A 14,756-nucleotide genomic window follows, 5' to 3' on the forward strand; every position below is an offset into this window, starting at 1 on the left:
CCCATTCCCGTTTACAAATGGGTTACTGGTAAAATGCAAATTTTGCAACCAAATTCATGGTCACAAAACATTCATACATACCGTTGCGATTTGCTATTTGGAAGGGATGCCCTAAACACGCCCCTTCCAAATACCGAATCGCAAACCCATTCTGCCATTAGGTAAGAGGTTACCGAATCGTAAAGTAGGGTTTGATACATGTGAAAATCATTTTTTGCGTTCGCAAACTGGCTAATTCTGAAAATCGCCCCATTTGCTAGCGAGAAAATTCTTTATACATGCGGTCCTTTATGTCAAATATCTGCATAATCTGCTCCGTAGCCAGTGCCAAGGTGAAGAACTGCTTTACTGGCAATGCGGAGGATGTGTATCCACAGCTATACCGGCTAAGAATGGAGAATGTTACTTCAGTGTGTTCTCTCGCTGGCTTCTGAAGTATTAAATGATGTCTGAGAACTGCTGAGGGACTAGTGGCTTAAAGTCGCCTTAATGTGTGCATTCTGTGTGAGTTGGCACTTTTACTGTATGTTGGTGTTTCATGGAATTGTAATCCATCCTGTGATTTGTTGTAGCTCTGAACAGGCCCGACATCACTGACACTGAGATGGAGACCATCATGGACACGCTGGTGGACAGTCTGTTCTGCTTCTTCGTAACCTTGGGTACGTTAGTCCTTCCAGTTCTTTGTGTATCAAGTAATGAATGTGTCTGATGTAGGGGTGTGAAGAATGCCTTACACGATACAGAACTCTCCATAACCCTATTGTCAGGCAGAATGTGTTTGGTTGTTGTAAGAGGCTCTACACTTCAACTCTTTGCCCCTTGGGAGCTGCAAAGATTTGCGTTTGTCCTGTCTCATTTTTATTATATTTGGGGTTGTTGTATTTTTACTTTTTTCGAAATGCTTTATCACAGCGAAAAGAAAGGAGAGCGCAGGAAGAAGTGTTTTTGCCTACAAATATTCAAACTGAGATTCCTGAAGTGCTGCGTTAACCTTTTCAACGCTGCTGATGGTTGTGTTCTGTGCTGCTTGATTGATGATTGATAGAGATGGGCTCTGTTTTAAAGGGCTGCCTTGAGGATCTGATGGCATATACCTATTCCCCGACTATTGATAGCTGGATTGTTGTCAAAGCTCCAGTGAAGTAGAGAATCACTTGTTTGGGGGTAGGGAAGTACCACCAGCAAGGAAGCTGGAGCATTAAGTAGGACAGGGTCTGGTCACCCTCTATCCTGTTCAAGCCTCATGAAACTGCTTAGTTATTGCAAGTGAAGCCGTCTAGGCCCTCCGCATCACAGCGCAGACCTCTGCTGTAATTTCTCTCTATAGCTGGTCTCATCTCTTAACATGAAGAAACAGAAGGGTGATGCCACAGGTCCCATATATATTATGAAAAGAACAAGATGACCAGAAGCAAGGTGTCAAATACTATAATATTAATATATAATTCAGTAAAAAATTATTGTATAGATCTAGACAGAAGCAGAGATGTTTAGCGCACAGGCCAACTGAGGAGAAAAAGCAGAGGGCATAAAAAGCCTCTGACCTACGAAAATCAATAGGAGAATACTAGAAACAAATGGAATAACAATAAAGACAGGATTACCAAAACAAGAACATCAAGACTGAACTGATAAAGGATGCAAGTGACAGAACCTACCTCACGCTTATCATCGACTGAGGAGCAGCTTTCCCAGCCTGTGCAGCATTTTACTTATACTCTCATTAGCACAAATCCCCTGGACGTAGACCACCATTTTGGTTTTTGTGAACTTCTCCTTCAGGACTCAATCAATCAGTCATTTGTAAAGCGCACTACATACCCTCGAGGGTCTCAAGGTGCTGGGAAAGGGTGGGGGGGCGCTACTGATCGAACAGCCAGGTCTTGAGCATCCTCCTGAAGGTCAGCAGGTCTTGGGTCTGTCGTAGGCTCAGTGGGATGGTGTTCCATGTCTTAGCGGCAAGGTGGGAGAAGGATCTCCCGCCGGTGGTTGTTCTTCGGATGCGGGGGATGGTGGCGAGTCAGAGGTCGGCGGAGCGGAGCTGCCGGTTGGGGATGTAGAAGGAGAGCCGTCTGTTGAGGTAGGCTGGGCCGGTCTTGTGGAGTGCCTTGTGTGCGTGGATGAAGAGCTTGAAGGATATCCTCTTGCTGACGGGGAGCCAGTGCAGGTCCCTCAGGTGGTGAGTGATGTGGCCGTGGCGTGGTGCGTCGAGGATCAGTCGTGCCGAGGCGTTTTGGACGCATTGTAGTTGTTTGATGAGCTTGGTCGGGGCTCCCGCATAGTGAGCGTTTCCGTAGTCGAGTCTGCTGCTGACGAGGGCCTGGGTGACTGTCTGTCTTGTATCTGTCGGGATCCATCTGTAGATCTTGCGAAGCATGCGGAGGGTGTTGAAGCGGGAGCAGGAGATGGCGTTGACCTGCTTGGTCATTGAGAGCGTTGAGTTGAGGATGATTCCCATGTTGCGTGCGTGGTCGGTGGGTGTCGGGGCTGCGCCTAGTGTCGTCGGCCACCAGGAGTCGTCCCAGGCTGAAGGGTTGGAGCCGAGGATGAGGACGTCCGTCTTGTCCGAGTTCAGCTTCAGATGGCTGGTCTTCATCCAGTCGGCGACGGCCTTCATTCCTTCGTGGAGGTTGGCTTTGGCGGTGATGGTGTCCTTGGTGAGAGAGAGGATCAGTTGAGTGTTGTCGGCATAGGAGATTATGTTGAGGTCGTGCTGTCGGGCGACGTGTGCGAGCGGGGCCATGTAAATGTTGAAGGATCCCTGGGGTACGCCACAGATGATCTTGGAGGCTTTGGACCGGAATGGGGTGAGGCGGACGCTCTGGGTTCTGCCGGAGAGGAAGGAGGTGGTCCATCCCAGAGCCTTGTCTCAGATCCCTGCGGCGTGGAGGCGTGCGCTTAGTGTGCGGTGGCAGACGGTGTCGAAGGCGGCGGAGAGGTCTCGGAGGATGAGTGCTGCGGTCTCGCTGTTGTCCAGCAGGGTCTTGATGTCATCGGTGGCGGCGATGAGGGCAGTCTCGGTGCTGTGGTTGCTGCGGAACCCTGACTGGTAAGGGTCCAGGATTCGGTTTTCTTCGAGGTATCGGGTTAGCTGTCTGTTGACGATTTTCTCGATGACCTTGGACGGGAAGGGGAGCAGAGAGATGGGCCGGAAGTTCTTGCGGTCTCTTGGGTCTGCCTTGGGTTTTTTCAGTAGGGCGTTGATCTCGGCGTTTTTCCAGCTCTCTGGGAAGGTCGCGGTCTTGAGTGAGAGATTGATGACGTTGCGCAGGTGGGGTGCGATGGAGCTGCTAGCTTTGTTGAAGACGTGGTGCGGGAAGGGATCTGACGGAGAGCCGGAGTGGATTGTGCTCATGGTCTTGATGGTGTCATCGATGCTCACGCTGGCTCAGGCTAGCAGGGGGTCGTGGTTGATGGTGTGCGGAGGGTCTGTTGTGTTGCTGTCTGTTGGGTCTGTCTGGGTGTTGAAGCTGTCGTGGATGTCTGCTATCTTGCGGTGGAAGAAGGTGGCGAGGGAATCGCACAGGGCTTGCCATGGCGGGATGTCGTTGGTGTTGGAGCTGGGGGTGGAGAGTTACTTCACGATGTTGCAGAGCTCCTTGCTATTGTTTGCGTTGTTGTCGAGGCGGTCTTTGAACGAGGTTCTCTTGGCAGCCCTGATGAGGTGGTGGTGGTTGCGGATGGCGTCCTTGGGTGCTGCGCGGTTGTCCGGAGTTTGTTCTCTGTGCCATTTCTTCTCTAGTTTCCGGCAGGCTTGCTTGGAGGCTAGGAGTTCTGGGGTGAACCAGCTGGCCCTCTTGCTGGTGTCTCTGTGGGGGGGTTTCTTCAGCGGGGCGAGGTGTTGACGCAGTCCTCGATCCAGAGTCTGAGGCTGTGGGCAGCGTCGTCGGTGTTGGAGGGTTCGGTGGGTGGGCTGAGAGCGAGGTTTGCATGTAGTTGGTCTTCGGTGATTTTGCTCCAGCAGCGGCGGGGGATCTGTTGGGTGCGGTGGTGTGTGGTGGGTTTCTGGAAGGTGAAGTGGATGCAGCGGTGGTCGGTCCAGAGGAGTTCGGTGGTGTGGTTGACGGAGACGTGCGGACTTGAGGAGAAGACGGGGTCGAGCGTGTGGCCGGTGGAGTGGATAGGCATTGTGACGAGTTGCTTTAGTCCGAGGTTGGCGAGGTTATCGATCAGGGTTGTGGAGTTGTTGTCATTGTTGTTCTCAAGGTGGAAGTTCTGGTCTCCGAGGAGAATGTAGTCGGTGGCAGTCGGGGTGTGCGTGCTGATGAAGTCGGCGATGGAGTCGCCGAACTAGGGGCGGGGTCCGGGGGGTTGGTAGACGAGGGTGCCTCTGAGGGTGGAGTTGGGGTCTGTGTGGATCTGGAAGTGCATGTGTTCGGCGGTGCTGAGCGTGTCGTCGGTGCTAGTCAAGTTCAGTTATCCTTAATTATGGTAAAGAAAATGCTTTTCTGCTTGGTGTCTGAAAATGAAATAGAACTGACCCCAATCTAACTGAGACCATCTCAGAGTGGATGAAGCATGGGCCTGGGTCGTGGATGACTTAGATCCTTCGCAGTATGTTCACTGGTGAGACAAATCAAAATGGCCTAAGAGCATAGAAGGCTCGGTTGCCCACTCTTGCTGTTAGAAGCGATAAGTGTCTGTTTAGACACTTTTCCGTAGTGGACATGTGTCGACACAGTCACTGACGAAGGTCAATATGAGCATCTTCCTCCAGTATGGTTTATGGTTCGGACTCTATCTGTCCAGCCTGATCCCCTGACTCACCCACCCAACTCATATGTACCCATCGTACATGTCTTTGATCCTTCTCCCAAAAACTCTTATTGACTGATGAGATCCTGATCCCCTGACTCACCAACCCAACTCCTACGGACCCATCCTACAGGTCTTTGATCCTTCTCCCCAAAACTCTTATTGACTGATGAGATCCTGATCCCCTGACTCACCAACCCAACTCCTGTGGACCCATCCTACAGGTCTTTGATCCTACTCCCAAAAACTCTTATTGACTGATGAGATCCTGATCCCCTGACTCACCAACCCAACTCCTACGGACCCATCCTACAGGTCTTTGATCCTTCTCCCAAAAACTCTTATTGACTGATGAGATCCTGATCCCCTGACTCACCAACCCAACTCCTACGGACCCATCCTACAGGTCTTTGATCCTTCTCCCAAAAACTCTTATTGACTGATGAGATCTTTGGGATCCGCGGGGAGCATTCTCCGTCAGGAGTGTACTAATGCTGGACCTGTTCCATCTGGAACATGCTCTGAAGTGGATGTGATGTCACATGCTTGCACATAACAGAACTTGTTTATACAATTGCCATCACCAGAGCAAGCCGGTGAACATGCCGGATCAAAGGCACTGCACCGTATGGGCTGACAAATCAGGAACTGACCTACAAGGATTCCTGGCTCATCTCCAATAAAAGCACTGTGCGCAGCATCCTGCACGATAGGGTTTGAATTTCAAAGGATTTATCTGTATCCCAAGGTCTTTCTCTTTGACTGTGTTTTTGTGGCACACTGTTTACAATCAGTGCGACAAAGTATTATTTTGAGTAGCTTTGAGGCGATTTACCTCTCTCTCTCCCCAGTGTAGCCCAAGGCCTTGTCCTCTGCAGGGAGGACACACCTAAGATATTAGCCTGGCAGAAGCGGTCAGTGTACAGTTTCTTTGGTTGAACAGGCAGCTTACCATGATCCTAGGATCCTGAGAGCGTTAAAAATGACTTAAAGGTTGTTCGTTTTGTCTGTTTGTTGTCATTGCATTAGAGCCTGTCAACAGGTAGCCCTTTCAACTAACATGCCACTGCATAAGAAATATCACATGTTAAAGTGCTCTCAAACAAATTGCTTCTAAAGAAACCAAAGTTGGATCGGTTAGAGTAAAAGAAAAGCTCATTTACTTTTTTAACAATAGTTCTGGTGATGACATAATCTTTCCACAGATTCCTTAATTTATGAATATCCTTTCTGGTGCCCGATTGGTCCATAAATGTTTCCCCTTGCAAAATCTCTCCAGTGCCACCAGCTCAGCCATAACTGTGCCTGCCTGGTATGATGACATTAGAATTGGAGTATATTTAGCACAAACCAGTGTGCTGACTTCAGTTCCTGGTACTTTTTCTGCGCTCTTATTAAATGTTTGCACACCCAGGGCACACACGGGTAGCTTCACTAAAGGTTTGAAGCAGACGATGCATGACACGGCCTTGCTTGAAGCGTGGGGGGAACAGCACCCAGGAGGTCGGGACTACACCTTTTTTCACATGCCCATCGTACCTACTCTAGGTTACCTCCTCGCGAGGTAGCTGTCGCGCTTTACAAAACCCAGTATTATTATTATTATTAAACAGACGATGCATGACACGGCCTTGCTTGAAGAGTGGGGGGAACCGCACCCAGGAGGTCGGGACTACACCTTTTTTCACATGTCCATCGTACCTACTCTAGGTTAGAATATGTGTTTCTTAGTCAGACTCTTGCTCAAGAAATTAGTGAAGTGATGATCCACTCAATAATCATCTCTGACCACACGCTGGTGGCACCTCGCTTGAGTGGACTGACCCCCCTCCTAAATATTAGCGCTGGTTCTTTCCCCATGCTTAAGTTCGGGATAGGCAGTTACAAGACGAGCTCTGGAAGCAAATTAGAGCATTCTTTCAGCTGAACAACCCCCAAGATACTACCCCCCCCCCAATAACTGCGATACGTTTAAGGCGGTCCTAAGAGGCCAATGTGTGGTGTTAATCTCGACACAGCAAATACAAGGAAATGATGGACAGAGCGCCGAAACTTTTCAGACACTCACCCCCAGTCACAGATCTGGGTTGAATCCTTCATTGTTCTTTAGCTCACTTTGCCACCCCAGTTCAGAACCAGCTATATGCAAATCAGTCTTGACGCTGTGTCTCATGGGAACAGTCCAGCCCCAACTGCCAACCCAGGTCTTCCCCGGACCAGTAATAAACATCCTGGGATCGGTTTTGGGGTAACAGCCCTTATCAGCCAGGCTATCTTGAATCCATTGGCAAAGTGAACAAGAGACCCACGTCTGGGCATACCCTGTCAACTTAGGGCGAACAAAGCACTAAACAAATAGAGGACCAAGGATAGAGTGACCCTAGAGGGAGAACTACGCACCCTAGAACAGGCTCACAATCTAACCCCTTCACTGGCGCTCCAACAGAAAGGGACTGCGGTGAAAGGGAAACTTAATGCAATATACGCTAACAGAGCAGAACTGACACTACTCAGACTTTAGCAAATATCGTACACACAAGATAACAATGTGGGGGCACACTTAGCCTGACAGCCACGGATACATTGGGAAAAAGACTGTATGGGAGCCATACGTCACCTAACAGGAGAGATGGAAACGTCAGACCAGGGAAAGGCACAGACCTTTGTGCAATTCTATAAGACCCTATCACAGCCGCGCCTACTGATTTACACTCCCAACCAGACTATCTGCATACGGTGGAACTCCCACAAGTGCTACCCTCCCAACATGAATACCTAGGGGCACCCATCCGTGCGGAGGAGAGGAGTCAGACGATGGATTCATTGAAGCTCCAGAAGGTCCCCTGTCCGGACGGTCGAACTGCTCAATTTTATAAAGCATACAGAACAGACCTGATCCCCCACTTAACCTTGCTTTACAATCACATTGCAGAGACGGGAAGAGTAACTCCAGTAATGAGGGAGACTGTCATTATGGTCCTACCGAAACCCAGAAAAGATGCAGAGAAGTGCAGCTCATCCCCCCCCCATTGTGCTCCTCCACCTAGACGCGAAACTACTCTAAAATCCTGGCAGCGCAACTAGAGGACTTGATGCCTAATCAGACCCACCCAGATCAATTGGGTTTTATTAAAGGCCGGCAGACACACAATAAGGTGATACATCTGATAGAGAAGACAACCAAAAATAAATCCCAGCAGTGGTGCTTGGTCTAGATGCCGAGAAGGCATTTGATCGGGTAGATTTGACCTTTTTATTTCACACTTTGAAGCAATGTGGCTTTTGCGAGGCCTTTATATCAGTAGTTCAGGCCAATTGCGCTGCTCCCTGCTCCAGGGTCATTGTTGCTGGAGTGCGCTCAGGTTCATTTGGAGAGGGGAACGAGGCAGGGATGCCCGCTCTCCCCCCTCCTCTTCGCACTGAGTATAGAGCCCCGTGCTGCAAGGATAAGAGCACAGCAGGAGATGAAGGGCATTCATTTTGGAGCAATGGAACACAAGGTTGCACGGTTCGCTGATGATGTACTGGTAACGCTCATGGACCCGCAGGTCTCCTTGGCGGCTCTTCAGAGAGAACTTGAACTCTTTGAAGAGGGGGCTGGCTTCCCAATTAACTTAGCCAAGCCTTCAATTCTTAGTTTGTTGCTCCCTGACGCAGAGATGGAGACGTTGGTGTCTGCGACCCCCTTTTACTGGGCAAAGAGAGAGCTTACCTATCTGGAATCAAGTTAACCCCTAACATCTCAAATTTATTTTGGGCCAATCATCCTCCCCTCCTCCGAAAGTTGCAGGATGAGCTTAAACGGTGGCCCTGGTGTACTTATCTTGGCTTGGCAGAATACACTTGATAAAGATGGTAGTCCTACCGAACTTCCTCCACCTCTTCCAAAGCCTGACAATTGACCTTGAGAGGGATTAATTGGGCACACTCCGAACACTGCCAACCAGATTTATTTGGCAAAACAAAAGATCCCGCCTTACTTTTAATTTGCTGAGACGCGTGAAAGATGAGTGGGGCCTTGCGCTCCCGGATTTTAACCTCTACTATAAAGCCGCGCAGTTACAGAATGGTCCCAGAGAGAGTAAGATAAGCACTGCCTCCATATGGACAGGGCGATAGTGGGAAAAGTCATTTGGGGATCTACTATGGAAACCCAAGACAGACTGCTCGCTGAATGCATACATAAGCACCCCCACGAAACTACGCTGAAAGCATGAGATGAGGTGGTAACATTGACAGCGTGGACAATATTTCCCTCCCCTTTCACCCCAATACACTATAATCCGGCCTTTCCACCGGCGCTATAACTAGGAGCATTTGATGCATGGAAAGAGAGGGGATGTCTTATACTATCACACCTTTTTCACAATTAGGACATTATCACTTTCGAGCACTGTAAACGAGATTTCCAACTCTCAGATAGCGAACACTTCCACTATATGCTACTGCATCATTGGGCACACTCTACCCACCCAGCAACCACGTCACATTACCTTTTGGGAGCGCGTGTTGAGGCGCAACATATCGGAAGGGCAGTGGAAGATAGTGTGGAAAGATCTGGCACGCCACAATTGCTCACTATGCCAACGGGAAGCCAGCTATAAGGTACTCTACGACTGGTACTTCTACCTCACCAAACTGAAAAGGATATTCCCCAAGGTGTGAGACCGGAGGGGTTGCGGTCTCTTCAGCGACTTTCGTCACATATGATGGGACTGCCCAAAAATTCTACTGCTTTGGACCAATATTCTGGCTCACATTAAAGACATTTTGGGGTGCCCAATCTCAGACTCCCTGGTTTATGCACTATTGGGCTTAAGAGACTCCTCCTTGAAATATCAAACACAAACTGACGGCGAAGTGGCATGGCTCGTCCTTTGAGCAGCAAAACTCACAATAGCAGCAGCCTGGAAGCAGAAGGAGGCCCCGGCCCTTACCCAGTGGCATGCTCGGCTGTGGCAGGCAGTTACGATGGAAAGAATGAGCGATATCTTCAGCGCCGATTTGAAAAGAATTTGAATAATCATGGGGAGGGCCTCTCTCACTAGCAGGCTACTAATTCCTCTAGTAGCCTGCCCCTTCAGGATACGAACACTACATCTCTTCCAGAATAGAGGCTTATTATAAAAAGAGTCAGCCCTATCCAATGTAAACTCACGTAGGATTTACCGGAGTACCTTGCTATGTTGAGTTTTGTTGACATTTCTTTTTGTTCGGGGTCCGAGGGAGGGAAACTGAGGGGAGGAAAGATGTTGTTAAAGGGGAAGAGTAAGTGGCATTAGATTCCAAGTCTGGCCAGTACATTACGATTAATCCATGAAGAGACGTTCCATGAGAAATAAAGGAAAGCTGAAATACTAGGATAGCTCCCTGAAGAATGCTTATGGTCCCTTTTTAGGTCTCGCCTGACCCAGCACTTTAAGTAAGGGCTTAAAAAAATGCTACAGCCGGCTACAGCTTGCAGTGCTTGTGCGCCATATGGCATTCCTCATGCTCATCAAGTGCATCGCTCGCCGCGCGCTTGATCGCGTTCACTTTCACTTTCACTTTTGCGGCTGTGCGATGGCCGCGCACGCACCACTCTCTTTACCCCCTCACTTTTACTTTTGTCGACTTGTTTTGACTCGCTCACACAACTACAGCAGTCTTGCTTCTTGTCTTACGTGAGGCGCCATTAACATGTGGGGCAACAAACGGCTGACGGAGAGGTAACATAGCATGTTTTGTCCTACTCGTTGAAGCTGTCTGGCATTCTCCTAGTTTCATTTGTCTTCTGCTTGCGGGTGATGGCGTTGTACCGGGGGATTATCTAAGGGTGTTCTCCTAGTACTGTCCCTCACACTGAGTTTTGAGAAAGGATGGCAGCATCGTTCACCCACTAGATTAAAAGACTGACGCGTTAGATGCTCGAACAACTAACGCTGTTGCCCGTGCACTCATTCTTTATTGAATAACATTGAGGGGCAGCCGTCTAGAATTTAGCAAAATATTTAAGCGAAACAATGAGCATGTTTTTCTCTCGTCGCAATAGACGTACTTTCAGAGTACTTGGAGTGATTTTTTGTTTAATCCCAAAAAGCCGTGCGTTGGGTTTGTAGTCAAACCAAGAATTTAGGTTTATTCACTTCCCCTTATTCTGTCCCTGCATCCAACACCAGTGATCCAAATCATGCGAATCATTTCTCTCCCAGCTGCAGCCTGTAATGCTTCATAAATATATGGGAGCTAGGCCAAGTCGCTCTCTCTCTCTACCTCGCTCTCTCTACCGCTCTACCTCTCTCTACCGCTCTCTCTCTACCGCTCTTTCTCTCTCTCTACCGCTGTCTCTCTACCTCTCTCTCTACCTCTCCCTTTACCTCTCTCCCTTTACCTCTCTCCCTTTACCTCTCTCCCTCTACCTCTCTCCCTTTACCTCTCTCCCTCTACCCCTCTCCCTCTCTCCCTCTCTCTCCCTCTCCCTCTACCTCTCTACCTCTATCTCTCTACCTCTCTCTAGCGCTCTACCTCTCTCTACCGCTCTCTCTACCTCTCTATCTACCGCTCTACCACTCTCTACCGCTCTCTCTACCTCTCTCTCTCTACCACTCTACCGCTCTCTCTCTACCACTCTTCTGCTCTTTCTCTACCGCTCTCTCTCTACCGCTCTACCTCTCTCGACCGCTCTACCTCTCTCTACCGCTCTCTACCTCTCTCTCTACCGCTCTCTCTCTACACCTCTCTCTCTCTACACACCTCTCTCTCTCTACACACCTCTCTCTCTACACACCTCTCTCTCTCTACACACCTCTCTCTCTCTCTCTCTACACACACCTCTCTCTCTACACACACCTCTCTCTCTACACACACCTCTCTCTCTCTCTACACACCTCTCTCTCTACACACCTCTCTCTCTCTACACACCTCTCTCTCTCTACACACCTCTCTCTTTCTACACACCTCTTTCTCTCTACCTCTAAGTGGCAGCAGGAGCCTGATAGCACTGCTTGTCTTTTTATTTTTTATTTTTTTAAAGCATTGGCATAGCCAATAGGTCTCGCCTTTGGGGCCTTATACGTGTTTAGCCATGCAACAGTTAATGTTGTTGCACCAAGGATATTGTGATGCAGAACTAAATAATTAGAAGGTCCCAAAAAGGAGACCTATTGGCTATGCCAATGCTTGTTTGGATTGAAATGTATTGCAATATATTGTACTATGAAACTCAAAAAGATCTTTGACAAAAACGTTTTTTTGCACACCTCGGAATCTTACTGTTTAAAGGGCTAGCTCAACAGGAGCTGGGGAATGGCAGTGGGGAATATGTTCAAGATGATGGATCCACTGTCAGTCAGAATATCTTTATTCGACTTATTACAAGTCATACAAAGAACACAAAAAAACCTAATAAACAAACAGAAGAAAAATGTTAGACATGGATAAAATATTTCTATACAAATCTATCACGTAAACATGCTCAAACAACAAGAGAAGTTTTAAAGTAAGCTATGGCTAACAGGTTTCGCCCGCATTGCGGCTACCAGAAAGTTTGCCATACAAAAAGTAACATGTATGTTAGGTAGTAGTTGTAGAAAGAGCAGGGCTGGTCTTACTTGGACAAAACCAGCTTTTTTCAAAATAGGCAACAAATATTTCTTTCTCTGCTCATGGTATATACTACAAAACATAACAAAGTGCAGAGTATCCTGCACCGAAAAATTGTCGCAGCAGCACGGTGGGGCCTGCTCAGGCTTCTGCCAGGTCTTAAATGAACCTAGATAAAAATGTATCAAATTAAATCGGAACTTTGATAATAAAAACCTGTGATATGGGAATGTGACAAAGTTCAAGTAGGGGGCGAGTGAGGGTGTACAAACCAGGAGGTTATGTGCCCTTACTGCGGGTTTCAACACTTTGAGATCCTCCCTCCGTGCTTCCTGCCTATCCCTAAATAACTCTTTGATGGTTACTATGTCCTGTCTCCTAATATTTTCCGGAGATGAAAAAAGATCTGGGCGACCCAGATCTGCAAGGGTTTTAGCTACATATGCCAACCAAGGGATACTGGTGTATTTATCCAAGGATAAGACATCGTGCAAAATCTTGTGGTTCAGAGGTAGGTCATCATTTGTCCACAATTTCAGCCACAAAGTTAGCGGAGCAAGGCTCAGGGTATCAGACAGATAGGGCAGACCCACCTCCTTATGGATGGAATACGTTGGGGTGGATTGCGGGACTGAGAGCAAGGATCTAATGAATCTATTTTCTGCTCTCTGAATTGGATCCAGGTTGACGTAACCCCACAGTTGGGAACCATAGGCCGCTATGGCCACTGGTTTGCTCTTGTAGATTTTCAGAAGGGCTTGCATGGGCCTAGCCCCTAGCTTCCCAGCAAAGCCCAAAACCGCTGAGGAGGATCTTATTACCGCCAATCTTTTTGCTCTTATCTGAGGGCCCCAAGTTCCTTTCTGGTCAAATATTACCCCCAAATATGGAAATGTGGACACGTTGGTGACAGGGACTCCCCTGCAAAAAAATGTTTTGTGTCTTTTTTTGTTGCATTCACGCCCCATGACCATCGTGTGTGATTTAGAGGCATTGACCTTAAGGTCCAGCATCTCCATGAAGCTACCAAAAGCGTCCAGGAGATGCTGTAGGCCTATCCCAGTGCAGGCTATCAGCACTGCATCGTCCGCATACAGGAGCGCTGGAATTTTGACATCTCCTGCATGCGGAACGTCGGCTGCCTGTCCCTGCAGGTGACTGCCCAGCCTGTTGATGTAGATGGTGAATAATACAGGGGCTAGAATACAGCCTTGCCGCACCCCCTTAAGGGATTTAAACAGGGGGGTACGTCTGCCATCATTTGTGACTCGGACAGCTGCAAAAAGCTCCTGGTGCAGTTTAGCCATAAACACAACCAAAGACTCATCAATGCCCATCTCCAACAATAACTGCCACAATTTCGACCTATTCACCAGATCAAAGGCAGAGGAGAGGTCCATAAATGCAAGGAACATGGATCCCTCCTTTGCCACTGTATATTTAGAAATTAATAGATGTAAGTTTATACATTGTTCGATCGTCCCCTTTTTTTCTCTGAATCCATATTGTAGTTCAGACAACCCTCCACGGCTCTCAACGTTGTCATTAAGTCTGGCTAGAAGAACTCTGCCTAATATTTTTACCGTTGAGTCCAAAAGAGATATGGGCCTATAGGAGGCGGGATCATCTCGCTGGCCTTTATTTTTATAGATAGGGACTATGGTGGATGTGGCCCAAGAACTGGGTACAAGGTTGTTGGCTGCGTTAAACACTTTCGACAATACCGCCGACCACAATTTGGGAGAGTACATGAAAAAATCAGTGGGAACACCGTCAGGGCCGGGAGCTTTATGTCTTGTTGTGGCCATCAGGGCTTTTTCTACTTCTTCGGGGTTGAAGACCAACGGGTCTGCCACTATAGCAGGTACTGAAACATCTGCAGTTCCTTTGGACCCACCCTCATATACATTTTTGAAGTGGTTTAGCCATTTGTCGTCGGTGATCACACAGTCCATAAGAGCATTATTGTCTTCAGAAAATAACGGTTGTCTAATGATCTCCCCGAATCTTTTACTGTCCTTCAGTACTGCAGCTGAGAGGAGATTTTCCCATGCTTCGCGTTTAAGGGATTCTTTGCGGTTCTTAATGGCAACCTTGTAGCGTTTCCTTAATCTAACAATATCCTCCCCAGCCCTGGGAGAGGTTTTTAACGCTGTCAACAATGCTCTGTGCGCTTTTGAACAAGCAGAATCAAACCAACGTTTTGTTCCAGAGAATCCTTTTTTTGGCTTGACTAAAAGATCCTTAGCCACCTGGCCACAAATTTCCTCAAAAGCCTCTATAATTTCTTTACCTTGCGCCCCCGATTTTTGACAGATGGCCACTTTGTCCTTTATTTTTGGAAAATTTATTTCATAGAAATTATCCGGGATCACTTTGGCCCATTTCAGTCGTCTGTCTTGGTCGCAGGGTTTCAG

General features: G+C 48.2%; 1 protein-coding gene across 1 annotated transcript in view; it reads left to right on the forward strand.

Moving 5' to 3' along the window:
* SCFD1 (sec1 family domain containing 1) overlaps positions 1-14,756 on the forward strand; it is an 836,081-nt gene that overhangs the window by 131,132 nt on the left and 690,193 nt on the right. Inside the window, exon 7 of the mRNA XM_085627369.1 lies at positions 573-662. Coding sequence (XP_085483495.1) covers positions 573-662 — 90 coding nt within the window. The remainder of the gene's footprint in view (positions 1-572; positions 663-14,756) is intronic.

This window comes from Triturus cristatus, chromosome 9 (genome assembly GCF_964204655.1).
Source record: "Triturus cristatus chromosome 9, aTriCri1.1, whole genome shotgun sequence".
NCBI lineage: Eukaryota > Metazoa > Chordata > Amphibia > Caudata > Salamandridae > Triturus > Triturus cristatus.